The 27,602-nt window shown below is 41.8% G+C and overlaps 1 protein-coding gene across 1 annotated transcript; it reads left to right on the forward strand.

Annotated features, from left to right (window-relative positions):
* The first annotated feature begins 3,033 nt into the window (after window positions 1-3,033).
* On the forward strand, window positions 3,034-23,640 carry LOC139379656 (N-acylneuraminate cytidylyltransferase-like). Its single transcript, XM_071122475.1, has 8 exons — window positions 3,034-3,298; window positions 7,638-7,780; window positions 8,691-8,846; window positions 11,632-11,762; window positions 12,138-12,232; window positions 12,519-12,690; window positions 16,215-16,380; window positions 23,287-23,640. Exons 1-8 carry the CDS (start codon window positions 3,078-3,080, stop codon window positions 23,499-23,501), a joined length of 1,299 nt encoding a protein of 432 aa, XP_070978576.1. The 5' UTR covers window positions 3,034-3,077; the 3' UTR covers window positions 23,502-23,640.
* The last annotated feature ends 3,962 nt before the right edge of the window (window positions 23,641-27,602 follow it).

The following is a 27,602-nucleotide window of genomic DNA, read 5'->3' on the forward strand; positions in this document are numbered from 1 at the left end:
CTAGCCTTTTCTAAAATCCTTTCCTGCATTTCTACATGACTGGAGATATTACAATAATATTTCTTTATACCACACAAATGATCGAAATGACAAGCTACTCTGACATTTACAGACTGAGATCAACAAAACGAACGACTCATGTCTTAAATGCAACCAATAGCATAGGCCAATGAAAAGAGTGGATAGACAGATTTTACACCTATAGTATGAGTAGGAAATTATAGTCCACCAACGTTCCAGTGGCACTCACCTATTCAAACAGATTTTTCCCGCGATTGTATTTTGAAATATTGCGAAATACGTTCTAGCTGCTGCATGCTGTTCATTGACAGCCACAACTCAACAATCAGCTGTTTTATATTTTCCGAGCGAGATGCCCAATTACTGTAGACTCGGCCTATGCGCTCATAATGTGACAAACAAAACACAATCTAAAGCAATAAGCTTTTGACCCTCTGTGGCTAAATTATGCTGGTGTAGTATTTGCAATAATTTAATTTATTTATAGATCAGTAATTATTTAATTTGGCAAATGTATTTCAATTTATCTGCAGCACTTCCAGCATCCCTTCCTGCAGCGCTATGTTTTCTTCCAGCCTTTCTTCCAAGGCCAAATCAATTAATCAACCCTTCTTATTATTCATTCAATTGATTGTGGTCAGTAACCCCATATGAGATTATTGTGTGTTAGGCCTACTGTTAAAATAATATTTAAGACAATAATCTATCAACAATTAGCCTACAATTACGAGAATAAATTAAGTAAATCAATGAAGCCAATAGTGGTTTCAGCTATATTGTTATTGAAACGATGTAGGCCGTATGAGTTTTTAAAACAAAAACATACGTCAAATTACTCGAATAGATTATGGGAAAAGTGTACAAATGTCTATTCGCATCAGTAGCCTAACTGACTGAAATGCATCAGGAAAGTTCAGGAAAATATCAGGGAAGCTTATCAGGTAGGCTATGGGCCTAATGTGTGTGTAGAGAAGATCTGCCTGCATTGCTTTAAATTGCGAGACTAATGATCATGAGCACTCACATCAATTTAGCTAACATTTCCAAGCCTAATTATAACCACATATCCAAACGGAGATTCAGTGAACACTCAAATCTGACATTTATTGATTTATCAAGATGAGTTCCCATGCTTGTCTCAAAGCAGCGAAATGACTGTCCCAATCAAAACGATGCTGGAACGATCAGTTGACCACACGTCTTGACATTTATTATAACCAGAGGTGTAGTGGTGTTTTGTTAGGCGCCCTATTAAGCCATCATTTCTGAATGAAAGTTTGTACCGTAATTAAGCCTATTGGTTAATTAGAATATACATACAATGCATCATCCAAATTGCATGATTTCCTATGTCTACACATACTGTAAGTGGCGAAAGGAACATTTTATATATTTTCAATGCTAAAACACTAAATTAGGCCTACCTTATCATAAAGTAGGCCATCATCAGTGTCAATCGTGAATGATAATTCTTCACATTTTACAGGTGAAACGGCCATGCTGCATGCAGCCAACCATTTGATCCCAATCAGTTTAATGGGTATATACATTTAGAATTTCTGAATGATGTAAGGGTGGCTAACCTGCCTAACCAATTGAATAGATGGAGTTAAACACAACCACAGCATCAGCATTTTTTTATAACAGTAGCCGGACATTATCCTGCTATTATATTCGGCTTGTTATGTAAAATACTAATTAATCAATAAGTGATCTTGGAGACATAGCACCATTTTGAAAAATATGTGCACCAGCACCCCTGATTATAATGGTTGGATGACTTTGGAAGCTTCACCTAATCAAAGCTCTATGAACTAAGTGGTACAATTTATTTTACACCTTTTCAGCAGCAGAGCAAACTATTTGGGACTGACCCTAAATCATTCTGGGCTAAAGGTCCTGGTGATGTCCATGGTCCACAGAATTGTCAATTTAAAGATATTTAGCCAATTTATTCATCACTACATTTAGCTAACATTAGATAGTTAATCGATTCGGCAGTCTCCTCCAGATCATCATGGTATTTGTAGTTCTTTATGATTAGCCACATTACCAGCTAGTATTACCATTTCATTTTGGGTAGGTAAATACAGGTGAATATATTGATCAAAGTCACCTTGTCCTAGAGAGACAAAATGTCATGCCAGGGTAAGCCTACATGAAACACAGCCCTTATTTTAAGTGTTTCTTAAATCCCCCATGGGAAAGATGAATGGGGGGGAAAACAATTCGAACCGTTTCCTTGTTTGACCGCTAGGTTTTATAGGTATTATTACTCATACTGTGGTACTCTATTGATCCCCTAGTCACTCTCATTGGGAAGGCAGATAAAGCGTTTTTTTAAATGTATTTTTAATAAAAAAGCAATGACTTTTGCATGTGAAAACACAGAATCCCTACTCATTCCCCCACGTGCTTTATCTAGCCTGTCACTGGTTTTGAGCGGATTTTGCCGCATTCACATACTAATCGGAACAAGGAAACTCTGACATTTCCGACTTGCTACTTGGTTGTAGTTATACACCTGCCACGTTCAACCATTTTGCAAGTCGGACATTTCAGAGTTTCATAGTTCCGACTGGCACATAAACACGGCATTTGAACCTGGCTCACGCCCGGGAGGTTGCCCGGTTCCAAAATGAATGCAATCACGTTTTACCCGCTATAACTCTTCCGACCAGGGAAACCCGGATCAGATAATCGAATCCCCTCATTGAAGCGCGATCATCGTTTTCTTGACATTGCCAGTTAACCTGTTACCAGAGTAAATTCAGTAAATAGTTAAACTGAAATTGTTACTATGGCATCAAAATGAATCGTTGTTGAAATTACCTCCGAGTAAAGCTAGCAGGTCTACGCCTATTTTTTACTGTGCACATGTAACATTTGTAGGATTTCCTTCACACAGTTTAAGCCGTAGTAGGTCATGTAAACTAAGTACGTAGCTAGCTAGTTACAGTGAGTTAGAAAGCAAGGTGCTAGATACTTCAGACGACTGCTATCCATCGCTACCGCTACAAGACTATTGCCTGCCCACCCGGCTACTGATCCTTTCAATGGCTGCTGCAAACAAACGTACGCTGTCGGGCATCGAAGATGTGAGAGACAGAAAAGCAAAGGTTATTAAAGACAGCGGTGAGAAGAGACACATCGCAGCCCTGATCCTGGCGAGGGGAGGCAGTAAGGGGATACCCCTGAAAAATATAAAAGTTCTCGCCGGTGTCCCCCTCATTGGATGGGTTCTGAGAGCTGCAGTGGACTCCAAACAGTTTGACAGGTAACGTTAATTCAGTCAACATTTTGGTCAAATGTATTTCTAATCTAGCTACGGTATATGGACTTGCTCTGACGCCTTTGTTAATAGTAATGTTAGTTAGCTGCATGTTATTATTGTTTATTAGTGATAGTCGATGATGCATCTGTCATAACCAGGGGAGAAAGTACAGTAAGACTTGCCAAATGTCAATACACTTGTTGGTGTTTTGTGTAACAGATGTCTCTCTTTTCATTCACCACTGTTTGGAGGTTGGAAATATGTTGCGGGTGGATGAACGTGCGCAGGTAGCCTTGTAAAGGAGTCATTTGAATATGATTGTTTGACAATCAGATGAAAACATCATGACTGGTTGTGTTTATGCCACAATAAAAGGTAATACATTTTAAAAGTCAAATGACAAATCTTTATGACAAGGCCCACAGAGATGTTATTGAATTAATAGGGATTCTGAGTAGAACTACAGTGCCTTGCGAAAGTATTCGGCCCCCTTGAACTTTGCGACCTTTTGCCACATTTCAGGCTTCAAACATAAAGATATAAAACTGTTTTTTTTTGTGAAGAATCAACAACAAGTGGGACACAATCATGAAGTGGAACGACATTTATTGGATATTTCAAACTTTTTTAACAAATCAAAAACTGAAAAATTGGGCGTGCAAAATTATTCAGCCCCTTTACTTTCAGTGCAGCAAACTCTCTCCAGAAGTTCAGTGAGGATCTCTGAATGATCCAATGTTGACCTAAATGACTAATGATGATAAATACAATCCACCTGTGTGTAATCAAGTCTCCGTATAAATGCACCTGCACTGTGATAGTCTCAGAGGTCCGTTAAAAGCGCAGAGAGCATCATGAAGAACAAGGAACACACCAGGCAGGTCCGAGATACTGTTGTGAAGAAGTTTAAAGCCGGATTTGGATACAAAAATATTTCCCAAGCTTTAAACATCCCAAGGAGCACTGTGCAAGCGATAATATTGAAATGGAAGGAGTATCAGACCACTGCAAATCTACCAAGACCTGGCCATCCCTCTAAACTTTCAGCTCATACAAGGAGAAGACTGATCAGAGATACAGCCAAGAGGCCCATGATCACTCTGGATGAACTGCAGAGATCTACAGCTGAGGTGGGAGACTCTGTCTATAGGACAACAATCAGTCGTATATTGCACAAATCTGGCCTTTATTGGAGAGTGGCAAGAAGAAAGCCATTTCTTAAAGATATCCATAAAAAGTGTTGTTTAAAGTTTGCCACAAGCCACCTGGGAGACACACCAAACATGTGGAAGAAGGTGCTCTGGTCAGATGAAACCAAAATTGAACTTTTTGGCAACAATGCAAAACGTTATGTTTGGCGTAAAAGCAACACAGCTGAACACACCATCCCCACTGTCAAACATGGTGGTGGCAGCATCATGGTTTGGGCCTGCTTTTCTTCAGCAGGGACAGGGAAGATGGTTAAAATTGATGGGAAGATGGATGGAGCCAAATACAGGACCATTCTGGAAGAAAACCTGATGGAGTCTGCAAAAGACCTGAGACTGGGACGGAGATTTGTCTTCCAACAAGACAATGATCCAAAACATAAAGCAAAATCTACAATGGAATGGTTCAAAAATAAACATATCCAGGTGTTAGAATGGCCAAGTCAAAGTCCAGACCTGAATCCAATCGAGAATCTGTGGAAAGAACTGAAAACTGCTGTTCACAAATGCTCTCCATCCAACCTCACTGAGCTCGAGCTGTTTTGCAAGGAGGAATGGGAAAAAAATTCAGTCTCTCGATGTGCAAAACTGATAGAGACATACCCCAAGCGACTTACAGCTGCAATCGCAGCAAAAGGTGGCGCTACAAAGTATTAACTTAAGGGGGCTGAATAATTTTGCACGCCCAATTTTTCAGTTTTTGATTTGTTAAAAAAGTTTGAAATATCCAATAAATGTCGTTCCACTTCATGATTGTGTCCCACTTGTTGTTGATTCTTCGCAAAAAATACAGTTTTATATCTTTATGTTTGAAGCCTGAAATGTGGCAAAAGGTCGCAAAGTTCAAGGGGGCCGAATACTTTCGCAAGGCACTGTATATGATTAGGACCCACAGCTGGTGTTGTGCCGAAAATCTCCCCCCTGTCAGGATCCCCCCACCCTTCTAATGTCCTTACTTTTGTGGATGGAGTCAAATAGTTTCTGTGGTACACATCAGAGTCAAATACTTTCTGTGGTACACATCAGAGTCAAATACCTTCTGTGGTACACATCAGAGTCAAATACTTTCTGTGGTACACATCAGAGTCAAATACTTTATGTGGTACACATCAGAGTCAAATACTTTCTGTGGTACACATCAGAGTCAAATACTTTCTGTAGTACACATCAGAGTCAAATACTTTCTGTAGTACACATCAGAGTCAAATACTTTATGTGGTACACATCAGAGTCAAATACTTTCTGTAGTACACATCAGAGTCAAATACTTTCTGTAGTACACATCAGAGTCAAATACTTTATGTGGTACACATCAGAGTCAAATACTTTCTGTAGTACACATCAGAGTCAAATACTTTCTGTAGTACACATCAGAGTCAAATACTTTATGTGGTACACATCAGAGTCAAATACTTTCTGTGGTACACATCAGAGTCAAATACTTTCTGTAGTACACATCAGAGTCAAATACTTTCTGTAGTACACATCAGAGTCAAATACTTTCTGTAGTACACATCAGAGTCAAATACTTTCTGTAGTACACATCAGAGTCAAATACTTTCTATAGAATAAACTTCACATCAGGATAGGCAACCGAAATGAATAATGAATGTATGTGTGTTATATTAAACATATATGTAATATGTTGGCAAGCAATACACATTTCAGAACAACTATGGGTGAATTATTATCCTTACACTTGAAAAAATTTTAGTTGAATAAGACATGGGAGAGATGATGAATTTTGACAAAGAGATTTATTTATAGACTAATACAAAATAAACTGCAGACAAAAATGATTTCTGCTACTAAGATCAGTGAAATGTAGGCTAAACTGACAACGGAGTGAACAGCAGAAATCTCAACTAGCAAGTAAGTCGCAGCAGTGAAGAACGAGCAGGGGGGAGATTCTGTCAGGGGGGAGATTTCTGTCAGGGGGGAGATTCTGTCAGAGGGGAGATTTCTGTCAGGGGGGAGATTTCAGTCAGGGGGGAGATTTCTGTCAGGGGGGAGATTTTCGGTACCACACCAGCACACCTAGAGCGGTGATTTGAACAGGGCGGCATTTTCCGAGCTAAACTGACCAAGACGCACATCCAACAAAACATAACACCTCACATTATTCTGCCCCAAAACAATGATACTTGGCTAATCTATCCCTATTAATTGAGCTTTCTGAAAAGTGTATATGTTTAAACCCAGGCAGCTTTTAGGGAAGCAATTATGTTGTTGAGTTCAGCAACGGATGAGAAGCCAGCAGTTAAAGCTGACATTTTTCTACTTAGTGGAGTCTCTGTCTGGGTGGAAAGGTATGTTTTGAAACTGCCATGCTTAGATTCATAATGTCTAATATTTAATGATTTGCAAACAGTAACCGTTTCGTTGCAAACAAGACACTCTGGTTTGATATAGGAGACATATGGTAAGAATACATATTCCTCTGTCCATTCTTCCCTGACACTTCTATTTGCATTTCCACCTTTCTTTTGAAACTTTTTCAGAGTGACATTTTGTCTTGATTGCAATCAACGCACAAAGGAAAATAACTAAATAATTTAATAGAGACATTAGTGATTTTAGCAGTGTAATCAGATTGAAAATATTAGGATATGTAATTGACATTATATAGCCTAGTAACCAGATGTGTTAAAATGTGTTTAATTTGTAGTTTAATCATGAATGGGACCTCTATAATGTTCTGTTCTACAACTATTAGCTGAGAAAAAAACTGGCCTAAGGCCAAACCTATTGCCAACCCCTGCATTACACTATTCTAGGTTAAGGGGATAGTGGCCATTGTTTTTGTCTTGCCTAGGGCAGCAGAACGTCCAGAACCGGTCCTGTTAGGCCCATGCATTGTTTTAGTACATGCATGTTCACACATAGGAGGTTCCATACTGGGAAGAAATGACATCTACTTTAACTCCTGGTCATAACTATACATTAGTAACTGTTTGTTGTATAAATATGTATACCCATGTCAGATTCTTATTGAGAAAGTTTGTCTGAAAGTTAGTGTACAGTCTCTGAATGAACCCCCTGGTTTGGGCTTGGCCACACAAGACTGGATTGCACTGATGCAGCCTACTTGTTACAAAGCCTGAGGAATCAACTTATTTCGTTCTTTCTCCCAGTGTGTGTGTATCAACTGACCATGATGACATTGAGAAGGTAGCCAAGACATGGGGAGCTCAGGTTCACCGCAGGAGCCCAGAGGTGTCCAAAGACTCCTCCAGCTCTCTTGACACCATCCAGGAATTCGCCAGATTAAACCCAGGTAGGGGGTGAAAGTCAAGTGTATTTCCTTGATTCCTCATGTCCTCTCTCCTTGCCTCCTTCTCAAAATGCAGTAGAGGAGGAGATCTGAGTGGAGGAAGCTCAGATCTTCTGCTCCAATGTGCTCTGAGAAGGAGCCAAGGAGTGAGCCGTGAGGAATCAAGCTAGCTTGGCTAAGGCTCTGGGACGGCATGTAATCAAGCATCTCAGAATAGGAATACTGATCTGGGATCAGGTCCCCCCTGTCCATGTAGTCTTATTTGTTGTGATCTATGAGCTAAATCAGCACTCCAACTCTGAGACACTTGAAACATACGACCTTCAGGGCCGCAGAGCCCGCTGCTGTTTTTTCTTCCTGCTTTTTAATCAGAACCTGAGAACACCAGTCTGGGAAACCAGGTGTGTGGTCTGACTCACCCCTCTCCAGCCAATCAGTGACAGTTATTGTGCCCCCTGCACAGTTGTGCACCCCTGATCTTGCTCACATGATCACATGATAATGCTCACATGCTGTTTTCTTTTAATTACATTTCTAATACCATAACCCTAATCCCAACCCTAGGAAAGTGTTGCATATCAATCAATCAATCACATTTCTTTATAAAGCCCTTTTTTAGTCAGCAGAAGTCACAAAGTGCTTATCCAGAAACCCAGCCTAAAACCCAAAAGACTAAGCAATGCAGATGTAGAAGCACGTCTGGTATTAAGAGTTTCAGGTGGTAGATTGTTGATAGTGTGAGAGCGACTATAGACAACCCATGAATAGGGTGCTATCCAAATGAAGTGGGACCTACTCCATAGATACAGATGTCAACAGTAACCATGTAGATGTATTCATGGGTCATATCATATGTGGCTACCTGATTAAATAATGGATAAATTCAAATATCTGTTGTGTTGTCCTCCTCCAGAGGTGGATGTGATCTGTCACATCCAGGCCACGTCTCCCTGCCTGCACCCCTTCCACCTGAAGGAGGCCCTGGAGATGATCACCAAGCAGGGCTTCACGTCCGTCTTCTCCGTGGTCCGACGACACCACTTCCGCTGGCAGGAGGTGAAGAAAGGAGGTACTGGACAGCCATGTGTTATGTTTAGGACCTCACAGTTATTATCAGTAAACTGGAGAGGTTCCAACGAACTTAATGTTCAGGTCTGTCAGGAGGTGAAGAAAGGAGGTACGGGACAGCCATGTGTTATGTTTAGGACCTCACAGTTATTATCAGTTAACTGGAGAGGTTCCAACAAACTTAATGTTCAGGTCTGTCAGGAGATCTGAAGGGTCAGTCCCTTCACTTGTCCTTTATACCGCGGCACAGACAAGTCTCCTAAGCACAACTAAGCAGACACAGATACAAGGAATGAGTATCAGGGTGGGAGAGTGAGGGAGGTTATTATCTTGTATCTAGTTCCTCTTCTGCTTGACTCACACCCTGTGAACAAACCATAAGCACATCGCAACTTAATAACACAAAACAACAATTGTCATTGTCAGACAGTTTACAGAACATGCCAACCTTGAGAAAGAACACAATGTGTACAGCATATTACATTTTCCACTACACTGTGCCTGAGGAAAAACTGTCCCTCACTTTAGGGTCAGGAGTTTGTCCTGACCATGTGACCAGAGCCAGGAAAAACTCTAGTGCCCTAGATATTTTGTGTTTGAAAACACCTACCCATCATATCTTGATGTAAGATGCTAATGCTCAATGATAATGGATTGTGTTTATAAGAACGTCTGCTAAATGACTAACATGTTGTCACGCCCTGACCTTAGAGAGCCGTTTTATTTCTCTATTTGGTTAGGTCAGGGTGTGATGTGGGGTGTGCATTCTATGTTTTGGCCGGGTATGGTTCTCAATCAGGGACAGCTGTCTATTGTTGTCTCTGATTGGGAATGATACTTAGGTAGCCCTTTTTCCCCTCCTTCAGTGTGGGTAGTTAACTTTGTTAGAGGCATCGTAGCCCTGTAAGCTTCACAGTTGTTTTGTTGGTTGACATTTTAAATAAAAAGGAACATTTACGCCCACCACGCTGCACGTTGGTTCACTTCTTTCGACGATATGTACAGTTGAAGTCGGAAGTTTACATACACTTAGGTTGGAGTCATTAAAACACATTTTTCAACCACTCCACAAATTTCTTGTTAACAAACTATAGTTTTGGCAAGTCATTTTTCTAACAATTGTTTACACACAGAGTGAATTATAAGTGAAATATTCTATCACAATTCCACTGGGTCAGAAGTTTACATACACTCAGTTGACTGTGCCTTTAAACAGCTTGTAAAACTCCAGAAAATGATGTCATGGCTTTGGAAGCTTCTGATAGGCTAATTGACATAATTCGAGTCAATTGGAGGTGTACCTGTGGATGTATTTCAAGGCCTACCTTCAAACTCCGTGCCTCTTTGCTTGACATCATGGGAAAATCTAAAGAAATCAGCCAAGACCTCAGAAAATAAGTTGTAGACCTCCACAAGTCTGGTTCATCCTTGGGAGCAATTTCCAAAATGCCTGAAGGTACCATGTTCATCTGTACAAACAATAGTACGCAAGTATAAACACCATGGGACCACCCAGCCGTCATACCGCTCAGGAAGGAGACGCGTTCTGTCTCCTTGAGATGAACGTACTTTGGTGCGAAAAGTGCAAATCAATCCCAGAACAACAGCAAAGGACCTTGTGAAGATGCTGGAGGAAACGGGTACAAAAGTATCTATATCCACAGCAAAACAAGTCCTATATCGACATAACCTGAAAGGCCGCTCAGCAAGGAAGAAGCCACTGCTCCAAAACCGCCAAAAGCCAGACTATGGTTTGTAAACTGCACATGGGGACAAAGATCGTACTTTTTGGAGAAATGTCCTCTGGTCTGATGAAACAAAAATAGAACTGTTTGGCCATAATGACCATCGTTATGTTTGGAGGAAAAAGGGGGAGGCTTACAAGCCGAAGAACACCATCCCAACCGTGAAGCACGGGGGTGGCAGCATCATGTTGTGGGGGTGCTTTGCTGCAGGAGGGACTGGTGCACTTCACAAAATAGATGGCATCATGAGGAAAGAAAATTATCTGGATATATTGAAACAACATCTCAAGACAACAGTCAGGAAGTTAAAGCTTGGTCGTAAATGGGTCTTCCAAATGGACAATGACCCCAAGCATACTTCCAAAGTTGTGGCAAAATGGCTTAAGGACAACAAAGTCAAGGTATTGGAGTGGCCACCACAAAGCCCTGACCTCAATCCCATAGAAAATTTGTGGGCAGAACTGAAAAGGCTTGTGCGAGCAAGGAGGCCTACAAACCTGACTCCGTTACACCAGCTCTGTCAGGAGGAATGGGCCAATATTCACCCAACTTATTGTGAGAAGCTTGTGGAAGGCTACCCAAAACGTTTGACCCAAGTTAAACCATTTAAAGGCAATGCTACCAGATACTAATTGAGTGTATGTAAACTTCTGACTTACTGGGAATGTGATGAAAGAAATTAAAGCTGAAATAAATCATTCTCTCTACTTTTATTCTGACATTTCACATTCTTAAAATAATGTGGTGATCCTAACTAACCTAAAACAGTGAATTTTTACTAGGATTAAATGTCAGGAATTGTGAAAAACTGAGTTTAAATGTATTTGGCTGAGGTTTATGTAAACTTCCGACTTCAACTGTAAATATAGTATCTTTCACAAGCACATTACATTGAAGTAACTCCATCCACCACTAATCACTGTGTATCACAATAGAGAGATGAATGGTGTTTAGACAAATTAGTTTTTCTCCTGACCAGGAAGTAGTCTGGTTTCTAGTTATAACCTATAACATTGACTATGTGTTCTCTCTCCTGTTCAGGTAGTGTAGCCACCCAGCCTCTGAACTTAGACCCGTGTAACAGGCCCCGGAGACAGGACTGGGATGGAGAGCTGTGTGAGAACGGATCTTTCTACATTTATACCAGAGCGACGATAGAGAGAGGCCTGCAGGTAACTGGCACTATACCCCATCAGGGCCCATAGTCACAAAGCATTTCAGGATAGGAGTGCTGGTCTAGAATCAGTTTTATTTTTTCAATCATTATGAATACGTCTATATGGACAGGGAGGACCTGATCCTAGATCAGCAGCCCTACTCTGAGATGCTTTATGAATACAGGCCCTGATGTGTATGTCTGTTGCTGGTGGTGAACCCTATTCACCTCAGGGGATCAATAACGTTTATTCATTCAATGGATGTGAGCCTGACTAGGAACAACATACACACTGAGAGATGGACTGGTCTGTGATACTACTAGATATTCTATTGTCAACTGGTGTTTTGAATGCTAATAGAAATACCCTTTGTGTTGTTGTCTTTCTCAGGGGGGGAAGTGGGCTTACTATGAGATGCTGCCAGAGTACAGTGTGGATATTGATGTGGATATCGACTGGCCCGTGGCAGAACAGAGAGTACTGAGGTAGTCTGAAATCACTGACCTAGAATTTCAAGTTCACTCTCTGTTGAAGTCATTCACTCCGAACCACCTCTCTCTCTGTCTGTCTCTGTCTCTCTCTCTCTGTCTGTCTCTCTGTCTGTCTCTGTCTCTGTCTCTCTGTCTGTCTCTGTCTCTCTCTCTGAAAGTGTTTATTTGAATGCACTTTAAATATAATTAGATTTTGTGGTAAAGCAACACAATGAATAATGCTGTAACACAGAGGAGTGGTTGTCCAAATGTTGTCCCTGTGTGTGTTGTTCCTGTCCAGGTTTGGTTACTTTGGCCTGGACAAGCCTGAGGTGGTGCGTCTGCTGCTGTGTAACGTCTCCGGCTGTCTGACTGACGGCCGCGTCCTCATCTCTGTCTCTGGAGAGGAGATGGTCTCAGTCAACACCAGAGATACTATGGGTATCCGCATGCTGCAGAGAGAGGGGGTGGAGGTACAGATACAGAACATGTAGAACAAACACACACACTGCAGAGAGAGGGAGTGGAGGTACAGATACAGAACATATAGAACACACACACTGCAGAGAGAGGGAGTGGAGGTACAGATACAGAACATATAGAACACACACACTGCAGAGAGAGGGGGTGGAGGTACAGATACAGAACATATAGAACACACACACTGCAGAGAGAGGGGGTGGAGGTACAGATACTGAACATATAGAACACACACACTGCAGAGAGAGGGAGTGGAGGTACAGATACTGTACATATAGAACACACACACTGCAGAGAGAGGGAGTGGAGGTACAGATACTGTACATATAGAACACACACACTGCAGAGAGAGGGGGTGGAGGTACAGATACAGAACATATAGAACACACACACTGCAGAGAGAGGGAGTGGAGGTACAGATACTGAACATATAGAACACACACACTGCAGAGAGAGGGGGTGGAGGTACAGATACTGAACATATAGAACACACACACTGCAGAGAGAGGGAGTGGAGGTACAGATACTGTACATATAGAACACACACTGCAGAGAGAGGGAGTGGAGGTACAGATACTGTACATACAGAACATATAGAACACACACACTGCAGAGAGAGGGAGTGGAGGTACAGATACTGTACATATAGAACATATAGAACACACACTGCAGAGAGAGGGAGTGGAGGTACAGATACTGTACATATAGAACACACACTGCAGAGAGAGGGAGTGGAGGTACAGATACTGTACATACAGAACATATAGAACACACACACTGCAGAGAGAGGGAGTGGAGGTACAGATACTGTACATATAGAACATATAGAACACACACTGCAGAGAGAGGGAGTGGAGGTACAGATACTGTACATATAGAACACACACTGCAGAGAGAGGGGGTGGAGGTACAGATACTGTACATATAGAACACACACTGCAGAGAGAGGGAGTGGAGGTACAGATACTGTACATATAGAACACACACAGTGCAGAGAGAGGGAGTGGAGATACAAAGATAATGTGATGACTACTGGTGATTCATTCATTGTGTTTTAAAAGATCAAACAGTGACAGACAGGTGTTACTTTTTTTTTTACAATGACTGCTACCACAAATTAATGTATTGTCTATGTTGTAATGTCTATGTTGTAATGTCTATGTTGTAATGTCTATGTTGTAATGTCTATGTTGTAATGTCTATGTTGTATTGTCTGTGGTGTAATGTCTATGGTGTAATGTCTATGGTGTAATGTCTATGGTGTAATGTCTAGGTTGTATTGTCTATGTTGTATTGTCTATGTTGTATTGTCTATGTTGTATTGTCTATGTTGTATTGTCTATGTTGTATTGTCTATGTTGTATTGTCTATGTTGTATTGTCTATGTTGTAATGTCTATGTTGTATTGTCTATGTTGTAATGTCTATGGTGTAATGTCTATGGTGTAATGTCTATGGTGTAATGTCTATGTTGTATTGTCTATGTTGTATTGTCTATGTTGTATTGTCTATGTTGTATTGTCTATGTTGTAATGTCTATGTTGTATTGTCTATGTTGTATTGTCTATGTTGTATTGTCTATGTTGTAATGTCTATGTTGTATTGTCTATGTTGTATTGTCTATGTTGCAATGTCTATGTTGTATTGTCTATGTTGTATTGTCTATGTTGTAATGTCTATGTTGTAATGTCTATGTTGTAATGTCTATGTTGTATTGTCTATGTTGTATTGTCTATGTTGTATTGTCTATGTTGTATTGTCTATGTTGTAATGTCTATGTTGTATTGTCTATGTTGTAATGTCTATGGTGTAATGTCTATGGTGTAATGTCTATGGTGTAATGTCTATGTTGTATTGTCTATGTTGTATTGTCTATGTTGTATTGTCTATGTTGTATTGTCTATGTTGTAATGTCTATGTTGTATTGTCTATGTTGTATTGTCTATGTTGTATTGTCTATGTTGTAATGTCTATGTTGTATTGTCTATGTTGTATTGTCTATGTTGCAATGTCTATGTTGTATTGTCTATGTTGTATTGTCTATGTTGTAATGTCTATGTTGTAATGTCTATGTTGTAATGTCTATGTTGTATTGTCTATGTTGCAATGTCTATGTTGTATTGTCTATGTTGTATTGTCTATGTTGTATTGTCTATGTTGTATTGTCTATGTTGTATTGTCTATGTTTTATTGTCTATGTTGTAATGTCTATGTTGCAATGTCTATGTTGTAATATGAATTTCCAGGTGAACAAAAAGGAGAGCAGTCAATCAAAAATCATTCTGGTGTATTACAAGTTGCAACAGGGAGACAGACCCTTTATATCCTAATCAGACAGCACCAAATGTTCTGTAAACACCAGCCTCTTGGAGACAGACCCTTTATATCCTAATCAGACAGCACCAAATGGTCTGTAAACACCAGCCTCTTGGAGACAGACCCTTTATATCCTAATCAGACAGCACCAAATGGTCTGTAAACACCAGCCTCTTGGAGACAGACCCTTTATATCCTAATCAGACAGCACCAAATGTCCTGTAAACACCAGCCTCTTGGAGACAGACCCTTTAAATCCTAATCAGACAGCACCAAATGTTATGTAAACACCAGCCTCTTGGAGACGGACCCTTTATATCCTAATCAGACAGCACCAAATGTTCTGTAAACACCAGCCTCTTGGAGACAGGCCCTTTATATCCTAATCAGACAGCACCAAATGTTATGTAAACACCAGCCTCTTGGAGACAGACCCTTTAAATCCTAATCAGACAGCACCAAATGTTCTGTAAACACCAGCCTCTTGGAGACAGACCCTTTATATCCTAATCAGACAGCACCAAATGGTCTGTAAACACCAGCCTCTTGGAGACGGACCCTTTATATCCTAATCAGACAGCACCAAATGTTCTGTAAACACCAGCCCAGAGGCTTGTAGGAAGACAAAACAAAAGACAGTGACTTGTCCAGCTGCTACAGAATCAACCGAGTTCACACACAATGTCAATACAATACAACAGTGAATAATCAGTGTGTCCTCAGACCTTGTACATCCAGTCTGGTGTCAATCACTATCAACAGATAAGACAATAATCCATAACATTCACTATCAAGTCTAGTGACCATCAACCTGACCATCAACCTGTCACAAACAGAACACTGGGAATGATTTGTATTACAGAACTCTAAATGCTGTATGATCACTCTGAACTGAATATGAACTGATATTTCCTCCTTACACTCAAGTCTGTACAATACATAGAACAGAGCTTCCATACAAAACAGAGCTTCCATACAAAACAGAGCTTCCATACAAAACAGAGCTTCCATACAAAACAGAGCTTCCATACAAAACAGAGCTTCCATACAAAACAGAGCTTCCATACAAAACAGAGCTTCCATACAAAACAGAGCTTCCATACAAAACAGAGCTTCCATACAAAACAGAGCTTATATTCAACACACAGAGCTCCCATACAAAACACAGAGCCTAGACATTTGTTTTATTCTGTCTGCTACAGGTGATCCTGATCTCATCTAGTGAGGACCTCCTGACCAAGGCCCTGGCTGACAATCTATCCCAGAGGACAGACTGCGAGGTCAGGCAGCTGGGCAAGGACATCCAGGGTGAGGTCACAGCCATGATGGACGACAAGGATCTGGACTGGAAGGAGGTCGCCTATATGGGTAAACTCACTGTTCTTTTCATTTAACAATTTACTACGACTACTACTACTACTACTACTGCTGCTACAACTGCTACTACTACAAATAGTACCACTATTACTAATTCATTTTAGTTTTATAGTACAGTTTGTAATATAGTGGAATCTTAACATTCTATTTTGAGTAATACTTGTGCGTTCATGTCAATCAAAACGTATGAAGGTATTGATTTGTAGCCCTTCTGAGATGGAAATCAAATCAAATGTTATTTTGTCACATGCTCCGAATATAACAGGTGTAACCTGACAGTGAAATTATTACATACACGCCCTTAACCAACTATGCAGTTATAATAAATAAAAATAAGAATAATAAATAAACTTAACAAATAATTAAAGAGCAGCAGTAAAATAACAATAGCGAGGCTGTATACAGGGGGTTCCGGTACACAGTCAATGTGCAGGGGAACTGGTTAGTCGAGGTAATATGTACATGTAGGTAGAGTAATTAAAGTGACTATGCATAGATAATATCAGAGAGTAGCAGCAGTGTAGAAGAGGGGGGGGGGCAATGCAAATAGTCTGGGTAGTCATTTGATTAGATGTTCAGGAGTCTTATGGCTTGGGGGTAGAAGCTGTTTAGAAGCCTCTTGGACCCAGACTTGGCGCTCCGGTACCGCTTGCCATGCGGTAGCAGAGAGAACAGTCTATGATTAGGGTGGCTGGAGTCTATGACAATGTTTAGGGCCTTCCTCTGACACCACCTGGTATATTGGGGCGGCAGGTAGCCTAGTGGGTAGAGCGTTGGACTTGTAACTGAAAGGTTGCAAGATCGAATCCCCGAGCTGACAAGGTAAAAATCTGTCGTTCTGCCCCTGAACAAGGCAGTTGTTCTTAGGCCGTCATTGAAAATTAGAATTTGTTCTTAACTGGCTTGCCTAGTTAAATAAAGGTAAAATCAAAAATAGAGGTCCTGGATGGCAGGAAGCTTGGCCCCAGTGATGTACTGTACACACTAGTAGTGCCTTGCGGTCGGAGGCCGCCAGGCACGACTCCAACACCATCATTAAGTTTGCCGATGACACAACAGACAGCAGACCAGGCTCTAGACTCCAACGGTTTATTACCGGAGGTAATAGCCTTGTTATGCCATAGGAGATGCCATTTCCAGTTACCATCTACGCCCATCTCAACCTTCCTAAATGTCTCTATTGTATTAGAAATGATCAGACCAAAATACAACATGCATTTCTTATTAGATATACCAGAGAATAACTCATCTAGTAGGTGAAACAAGTTCTTCCTCAGTAGTTCTCCAAGAGACTGATGATCTAAGTGGGCGTAACTGGAAAGACTGGTGGTAAATACAAACATGTGGTAATGCAAGTCCACCATGACACTTCTGTCATTGTTACACCTCAAACCTAATCTTTGGATGTTTGCCATTCTAAAGTATTTATGTATACTTCTATCAATCCTTCCCCATTAGCCTACTGGTGGAGGGAGTGGGATCATCATGCTCAGGAAACTAATACGTAGAAACACATTCATCTTTATGGAAGCTGCCCCTAGTTTGTAAAGAAGCAGATAACTTCTCCCAAACTGTTAAATCCCATTCAACTTCCTTCCTTCCTTCCTTCCTTCCTTCCTTCCTTCCTTCCTTCCTTCCTTCCTTCCTTCTCGTTCATCTTGTCATAATTAAACTTCACCAGACCATGCAGAGATGTTTGTATACTAATGCCCAAACACATGAGCTGTGTTTTCATAGGAATTGTTGAGGGAAGTGAAACTTTTTTGGCCGCTTCATTCAGTAACATTAATGCTGATTTTGTCCAATTTATTTTATACCCGGACAGCCATTTGAATTCTTCAAATGTGGATAATAAAGATGAGATTGAATTTTTGATAGAGAATATCGTCTGCATATGGTATGAGAGGAGGATGTAATCAGTAGGAGAAGCCCCACTACATTCTGCTTTAGATGTTGTGCTAAAGGCTCTAGCGACTAAATTAATAACGTTGGGGATAGGCCATCTCCGTGTCTACATCCCTGAAAAATAGGGAATGGACTTGAGTGTACGCCATTAGTAGAAACCATAGCAACAGTGTTAGTATATAACACACAAACCATATCAATACAATTCTTTCCCAAACCAAATTTCTCCAAAACAGCCCACAAGTACTGCCAATCAAGCCTGTCAAAGCCTTCTCAGCATCTAGAGACAGCACAGCACACGATGTGTCCAGCTGTTGTGCTTCATGTATTACATGCATTCATCGTCTGACATTGTCAGCTGCAAGGAGACCTTTCACAAAACCTGACTGGTCCATGTGAATCAACTAATCCAAATACTTTTCAATACAATTTTTGGTCCGAATTAATTAAATATATCGGACGATAATTTGCACAGTCTGTGTGATCGTTCCCTTTCTTTGGCAGTAGAGAGATTAATGCAGAGTTAATATGATCATGAAAAAAAAAAATGTCGATGGCCGAATGAATTTACTCCAATAATACTGGTCCTAAAATTCCCCCAAAATGTAGTAACAGCTCAGGTGAAATGCCATCCGGGACAGGTGATTTGTAGTAACAGCTCAGGGGGAATGCCATCTGGGCCAGGTGATGTGTAGTAACAGCTCAGGTGGAATGGCATCAGGGCCAGGTGATATGTAGTAACAGCTCAGGTGGAATGCCATCCGGGACAGGTGATTTGTAGTAACAGCTCAGGGGGAATGCCATCCGGGACAGGTGATTTGTTGTAACAGCTCAGGTGGAATGCCATCAGGGACAGGTGATTTGTAGTAACAGCTCAGGGGGAATGCCATCCTGGACAGGTGATTTGTAGTAACAGCTCTGGTGGAATGCCATCCGGGACAGGTGATTTGTAGTAACAGCTCAGGTGGAATGCCATCCGGGACAGGTGATTTGTAGTAACAGCTCAGGTGGAATGCCATCCGGGACAGGTGTTTTGTAGTAACAGTTCAGGAGGAATGCCATCCGGGACAGGTGATTTGTAGTAACAGCTCAGGTGGAATGCCATCAGGGACAGGTGATTTGTAGTAACAGTTCAGGGGGAATGCCATCAGGGACAGGTGTTTGTTGTAACAGCTCAGGTGGAATGCCATCAGGGACAGGTGATTTGTTGTAACAGCTCAGGTGGAATGCCATCAGGGACAGGTGATTTGTTGTAACAGCTCAGGTGGAATGCCATCAGGCCAGGTGATTTGTAGTAACAGTTCAGGGGGAATGCCATCAGGGACAGGTGATTTGTAGTAACAGCTCAGGTGGAATGCCATCCGGGACAGGTGTTTGTTGTAACAGCTCAGGGGGAATGCCATCAGGGACAGGTGTTTGTAGTAACAGCTCAGGTGGAATGCCATCTGGGACAGGTGATTTGTAGTAACAGCTCAGGTGGAATGCCATCAGGGACAGGTGATTTGTTGTAACAGCTCAGGTTGAATGCCATCCGGGACAGGTGTTTTGTAGTAACAGCTCAGGTGGAATGCCATCCGGGACAGGTGATTTGTAGTAACAGCTCAGGTGGAATGCCATCCGGGACAGGTGTTTTGTAGTAACAGCTCAGGTGGAATGCCATCAGGGACAGGTGTTTGTTGTAACAGCTCAGGGGGAATGCCATCCGGGACAGGTGATTTGTAGTAACAGCTCAGGTGGAATGCCATCAGGGACAGGTGATTTGTTGTAACCGCTCAGGTTGAATGCCATCCGGGACAGGTGTTTTGTAGTAACAGCTCAGGTGGAATGCCATCCGGGACAGGTGATTTGTAGTAACAGCTCAGGTGGAATGCCATCTGGGACAGGTGCTTTGTAGTAACAGCTCAGGTGGAATGCCATCCGGGACAGGTGATATGTAGTAACAGTTCAGGTGGAATGCCATCCGGGACAGGTGATTTGTTGTAACAGCTCAGGTGGAATTCCATCCGGGACAGGTGGTTTGTAGTGACAGTTCAGGTGGAATGCCATCCGGGACAGGTGATTTGTTGTAACAGCTCAGGTGGAATGCCATCCGGGACAGGTCTTTGTTGTAACAGCTCAGGGGGAATGCCATCCTGGACAGGTGATTTGTAGTAACAGCTCAGGGGGAATGCCATCCTGGACAGGTGATTTGTAGTAACAGCTCAGGGGGAATGCCATCTGGGCCAGGTGATTTGTAGTAACAGCTCAGGGGGAATGCCATCCTGGACAGGTGATTTGTAGTAACAGCTCAGGGGGAATGCCATCCGGGACAGGTGTTTGTAGTAACAGCTCAGGTGGAATGCCATCCGGGACAGGTGATTTGTAGTAACAGCTCAGGTGGAATGCCATCAGGGACAGGTGATTTGTAGTAACAGCTCAGGTGGAATGCCATCAGGGACAGGTGATTTGTTGTAACAGCTCAGGTGGAATGCCATCCGGGACAGGTGATTTGTTGTAACAGCTCAGGGGGAATGCCATCCGGGACAGGTGATTTGTAGTAACAGCTCAGGGGGAATGCCATCAGGTCCAGGTGATTTCCCCTTTTTAGCACCTTTCAGTGCTGACTCCAGTTCCTCTAATGAGATGGGTCGGCCCAGATCCGCAGATCGCTTCTCCTCCAATACGAGCAAATCAAGATGATCTAAAAACTGCATTTGTCTGGTTCAACCTGGATAGAAGATGTATATAACTCCTGGTAAAAAGACTGAAATGTTGCATTCTTTTTCTGTGGATCAGAAGGTAAGCCTTTAACTGGGGATTGAATAGATTCTATAGAGGTACAAGATTCACTTTGTTTCAATTTTAATGCAAGAAACCTGCTTGGTTTGCTCCTATTAAAATGATAGTTCTGCCTCACTCTATGCATGATGAACACTGCTCTCCTCCTTAATAAATTATTAAATTCCTGTTTAACCACCCTCAAATCATTACTGACATTATTTGAGTAATTCCTTTTCAAGTTTTGTTGAAATGATTTTAAATGTTTTCTCCAATAACTTGATTCTGTGATTCCTGGCTTTATTGAGGTGAGATGCGTAAGATGTAAAGTCTGTGATAAACCCTTTAGTAGCCATCCATGTAAACCTGGGGTCCTCTCCAGAGTCCTTGTGTTTTTTTCTAAGAATGCAAATTGAAATTCAGCCACGAACAATTAGTTTTGAAGAAGGGTCATATTAAAATGCCAATGTTTTGTTTTATTTACCTTAAAGCTCACATCCACTTGGGTAGCCAGGGGATCCTGATCTGAAAGCATCGCAGGCAATATTTATATTGGCATGACGCACATACTTAGAGAATAGAAAACAATCAATTCCAGAGTATGATTTGTGATATGCAGAAGAACAGGTATAATCTTTGATGCCCGGATTCTGAACTCACCACACAGAGATACTGAGATGTTCTGTCATTCCATTCAACACTAATGATGCTTTTAGTCATCCACACTAATGTGTGGATCTATCAAGGTTGAGGTTGAAAGCTGCATTCATATCTGCCCCTATGACCAATTCATACTCTGAAAGTGAAAACAATTTATTGGTAAGCCCAGCGAAAAAGCTGTCCTCAAAAACAGCGGGTGCAGAGATGGACACAAATGCTACTTTCTTGCCATAGATGTGTAAATGGAAGCTAAGCGGCCTGAAGTATCCTCGCTAGTCTTTTCGATAAATAAAGTTATATTCCTTTTAATCAAAATAACGCCTTTGGACTTAGAGGCTCCACTAGTCGAAGCAGCAACGTTATACACCTTGTCCTGTAAGCGATGAATATTCCCTACTCGCAAATGAGATTCATGGATAAATGCAATATCAATATTTTTATGATGCATTAAGTCTAAACATTGAATTCTCTTCATTTTTGCGTACATTCAGGCATAAAAGAGTTAAACTGAAAGTGGTTCAGATTTACCTTCGATAAGTACTGTCCCCCACCCGCCGCCAGAGAAGCGTGACATCCACACAACGCAGCTCTGTAGGTCTCTAGAACTCAGGCCTATTCCTCCTAAATAAAACGTATTCCAATCAGGTTATCAAAAAATAAAAAGTTGAAAGTAGACAAATTCATTGCGAAATGACACTTGTGAAACAAAACCTGGCTACAGTGGTCATTTCTCTCTCTTCTCAACCCTTCATCTCTCTCCATCTATCTCCTCTCATCCCTCCGTTATCTCTTGCCAGGAAGTGATTGTAAGTTCTTCACTGATTAAATAACTTGCCTGCTCCCGCTCTCCCTCTCGGGCGCCAGACTGCCTTCATTTTGCACACCTGTCACCATCATTACACACACCTGCGTTTCATCACCGGCCACCATCATGCGCAGCAGCGCATCCTTGGACTCACCTGGACTCCTTTCATTTGTTGATTGCCTTCCCTATTTCGGTCTACTTCCCTGTGTGTTCCCTGTATCAGTATTGATGTTGTTTGGGGTGTCAATGTAAATAGATGAATTGTTCAGCAGTCTTATTGCTTTGGGGTGGAAGCTGTTAAGGAGCCTTTTGGTCCTAGACTTGGCGCTCCGGTACCACTTGCCGTGCGGTAGCAGAGAGAACAGTCTATGACTTGGGTAACTGGAGTCATCGACAATTTTTTGCCCTCCCTCTTTCCTCTAGTATATAGGTCCTGGATGGCAGGAAGCTTGGGCCCAGTGATGTACTGGGCCATACGCACTACCCTCTGTAGCACTTTATGTTCAGATGCTGAGCAGGTGCCATACCAGGCGGTGATTAACCGGTCACGATGCTCTCGATGGTGCAGCTGTAGAACTTTTTGAGGATCTAGGGGCCCATGATAAATCTTCTTAATGGGGGCCAGTTTGGGCCGCCTTTTCCTGTAGTCCAAGATCAGCTCATTCTTAAAATACTTCCATAACCACCTTATGGACACTTAAATAGATTTAAAATAAAATACAAATGAATCTCACACCTCCATTTCATCCCTCCATCTCTCCCTCCTACAGGTAATGATGCACCAGATGTTGACTGTCTGAACCTGGCTGGGCTGAGTGCAGTACCCCGGGACGCCCCAGTGGTGGCGATCAACGCTGCTAAATACTCCTGCCACAGTGCTGCAGGCCTGGGGGCTGTGAGGGAGTTTTCTGAACACATCCTGCTGCTCAAGAAGAAGGCCAAGTCTCAGATGGAACAGGACCGCATCTACAGAAATACATTCTAAACTCTAGAATGTGTTCTAAAGTCACAGAAATACATTCTAAACTCTAGAATGTGTTCTAAAGTCACAGAAATACATTCTAAACTCTAGAATGTGTTCTAAAGTCACAGAAATACATTATAAATGCTAGAATGTGTTCTAAAGTCACAGAGATCCATTCTAAACTCTAGAATGTGTCCTAAAGTCACAGAGATCCATTCTGAACTGTAGAATGTGTTCTAAAGTAGGCATGGGCAAAATTTTCTGCTTGAGGGCCAAACAGATTTTTGGGGGATTGATTTGTTTGTCCAAATCAATTTCTGGGCCAGAAAAAGTGCAGATATTTTAAAATATATAGATCCATTATAAGTTCTACATCCTTTCTATCTAGTTTTAGACATTCATGACCTGGAGTGTTTTTTTACCAAGAATAATAATTTCCCGCCAAAAAACAATCATTCTAAACTTCACATGTAAACTGGAAGAGTTGCATTCTCAATTGCATACTCCTCGCACCCACTCTCCCCGTCTCCTTCTCTTCCCTCTGACCTTCTCCTTCAATGGTTTTTGAGAAGGAGACGAGGACTCGAGGAATATGCAATTGAGAACATCCCCTTGTCATTCATTGTCATGTAAAAAAAGGAGTTGACAAGAGAGCAGTAACAGACTGACACTCAGGATATTGTATTCTAAACTGCATTCTATCAATCAGACAAACCCTCTGAACTCATGCCTGGGCCAAACATTAGGCAAAGTGACAATAAAGGTTATTGACATCTCTCTACTTTCTCTGGAGTTCTAGAAAGAAGCATATTTACTCACTTTCATGCACTTGGCTCAGACTGAAATGTGTTTTACAGGTTGTCAGGTCAGTGTAGTTTGGGTTTTTATATTACTACAGGTTGTGTTGACAAATACAGTCAGTACTTTTTAATTGTCTTAGTTTTAATGAAATGAAGTATATACACTGAGTGTACAAAACATTATGAACACCTGCTCTCTCTTTGACATAGACTGACCAGGTGAATGCTATGATCCCTTAACCTGCTCTCTCCATGAAATAGACTGACCAGGTGAAAGCTATGATCCCTTAACCTGCTCTCTCCATGAAATAGACTGACCAGGTGAAAGCTATGATCCCTTAACCTGCTCTCTCTTTGACATAGACTGACCAGGTGAATGATATGATCCCTTAACCTGCTCTCTCTTTGACATAGACTGACCAGGTGAATGATATGATCCCTTAACCTGCTCTCTCTTTGACATAGACTGACCAGGTGAATGCTAGGATCCCTTAACCTGCTCTCTCTTTGACATAGACTGACCAGGTGAATGATATGATCCCTTAACCTGCTCTCTCTTTGACATAGACTGACCAGGTGAATGATATGATCCCTTAACCTGCTCTCTCTTTGACATAGACTGACCAGGTGAATGCTATGATCCCTTAACCTGCTCTCTCCATGAAATAGACTGACCAGGTGAATGCTATGATCCCTTAACCTGCTCTCTCTTTGACATAGACTGACCAGGTGAATGCTATGATCCCTTAACCTGCTCTCTCTTTGACAGACTGACCAGGTGAATGCTATGATCCCTTAACCTGCTCTCTCTTTGACATAGACTGACCAGGTGAAAGCTATGATCCCTTAACCTGCTCTCTCCATGAAATAGACTGACCAGGTGAATGCTATGATCCCTTAACCTGCTCTCTCCATGAAATAGACTGACCAGGTGAATGCTATGATCCCTTAACCTGCTCTCTCTTTGACATAGACTGACCAGGTGAATGCTATGATCCCTTAACCTGCTCTCTCTTTGACAGACTGACCAGGTGAATGCTAGGATCCCTTAACCTGCTCTCTCTTTGACATAGACTGACCAGGTGAATGCTAGGATCCCTTAACCTGCTCTCTCTTTGACATAGACTGACCAGGTGAATGCTATGATCCCTTAACCTGCTCTCTCTTTGACATAGACTGACCAGGTGAAAGCTATGATCCCTTAACCTGCTCTCTCCATGAAATAGACTGACCAGGTGAATGCTATGATCCCTTAACCTGCTCTCTCCATGAAATAGACTGACCAGGTGAAAGCTATGATCCCTTAACCTGCTCTCTCTTTGACATAGACTGACCAGGTGAATGCTATGATCCCTTAACCTGCTCTCTCCATGAAATAGACTGACCAGGTGAATGCTATGATCCCTTAACCTGCTCTCTCCATGAAATAGACTGACCAGGTGAATGCTATGATCCCTTAACCTGCTCTCTCTTTGACATAGACTGACCAGGTGAATGCTAGGATCCCTTAACCTGCTCTCTCTATGAAATAGACTGACCAGGTGAATGCTATTGATGTCACTTGTTAAATCCATCAGTGTAGATGAAAGGAAGAAATAGGTTCAAAAGTTTTTAAGCCTTGAGACATGGATTGTGTGTGTGTGCCTTTCAGAGGGTGAATGGGTAAGATAAAATATTTACGTGCCCTTGAACAGGCTCTGGTAGTAGCTGCCAAGAGGACCGGTTTGTATTGAGAACTGCAACGCTGCTGGGTTTTTCACACTCAACCATGTCCTGTGTGTATCAAGAATGGTCCATGAACACAACTGTAGGAAGCATTAGAGTCAAAATGGGCTAGCACCCCTGTGGAACACCTTGACTCCTTGTAGAGTCCATGTCCTGACAAATTGAGGGTAAGGGGTTTTATATACTCAGTATATATGAGGTCTTTAATCAGATTTTGATTGTTTTTTAATGTATGTTCTTTATCTGTCTTAGAATGAAGTAGGACATTGGTTTGAGTTGCTTTGACATTCTTGTTGGTTTTATTGTTTACTATTGTACTGTATTTTCCTGCAGTTTGTTTGTTAAATGTTATATGATCTCATAAATTAAAATAACTAGATTGAATATATTGTGTCATGGAGTCATTATCTAATGGGACAGTTGACATACACCTTTTTTTACCACCAGAGGGTAGCCTAACGCCTCAGTTGAAGGAAACCCATTAGACAGCCTAACGCCTCAGTTGAAGGAAACCCATTAGACAGCCTAACGTCTCAGTTGAAGGAAACCCATTGGACAGCCTAACGTCTCAGTTGAAGGAAACGCATTGGACAGCCTAACGCCTCAGTTGAAGGAAACCCATTAGACAGCCTAACGTCTCAGTTGAAGGAAACCCATTGGACAGCCTAACGCCTCAGTTGAAGGAAACCCATTAGACAGCCTAACGTCTCAGTTGAAGGAGACCCATTGGACAGCCTAACGTCTCAGTTGAAGGAAACCCATTAGACAGCCTAACGCCTCAGTTGAAGGAAACCCATTAGACAGCCTAACGTCTCAGTTGAAGGAAACCCATTGGACAGCCTAACGCCTCAGTTGAAGGAAACCCATTAGACAGCCTAACGTCTCAGTTGAAGGAAACCCATTGGACAGCCTAACGTCTCAGTTGAAGGAAACCCATTAGACAGCCTAACGCCTCAGTTGAAGGAAACCCATTAGACAGCCTAACGTTTCAGTTGAAGGAAACCCATACGCCATAAAGATATGTTTCAGTTTGGGGTCCTTAGCGATAATTTCCACGACATAGCTTACCTGGCTGGCATGGATATGGACCATGGAAAAGCGTCCTCCAGTCACTATTTAATGGAATAGTATATTTTCCCACTGTCCCTGTTTCGATACAGGTGTATGATAATGGTCCCATTCTAAATCAATAACAAATTTCTCACATATTATTATTTAGCATATGTATCACATCCACTCCCTGCTCCAGCGCTCGATGTCACCGGTCTACTAGCCACCGGTCCTGCCCACCCATCTTTACACACACCTGCCCACCCATCTTTACACACACCTGCCCACCCATCTTTACACACACCTGCCAACCATCTTTACACACACCTGTCAACCATCTTTACACACACCTGCCACCCGTCTTTACACACACCTGCCAACCATCTTTACACACACCTGCCAACCATCTTTACACACACCTGCCAACCATCTTTATACACACCTGCCACCCATCTTTACACACACCTGCCACCCATCTCTACACACACCTGCCAACCATCTTTACACACACCTGCCAACCGTCTTTACACACACCTGCCAACCATCT

Source organism: Oncorhynchus clarkii, chromosome 21 (genome assembly GCF_045791955.1).
Source record: "Oncorhynchus clarkii lewisi isolate Uvic-CL-2024 chromosome 21, UVic_Ocla_1.0, whole genome shotgun sequence".
Lineage (NCBI taxonomy): Eukaryota > Metazoa > Chordata > Actinopteri > Salmoniformes > Salmonidae > Oncorhynchus > Oncorhynchus clarkii.

Excerpts from the sequence above, each read along its gene's own strand:
- LOC139379656 (XM_071122475.1), top strand. The coding sequence starts at position 3,078 with ATGGCTGCTGCAAACAAACGTACGCTGTCGGGCATCGAAGATGTGAGA. Across the intron at positions 7,781-8,690 it reads ATTCGCCAGATTAAACCCAG|AGGTGGATGTGATCTGTCAC; the intron begins GTAGGGGGTGAA and ends GTCCTCCTCCAG. Across the intron at positions 8,847-11,631 it reads GCAGGAGGTGAAGAAAGGAG|GTAGTGTAGCCACCCAGCCT; the intron begins GTACTGGACAGC and ends TCTCCTGTTCAG.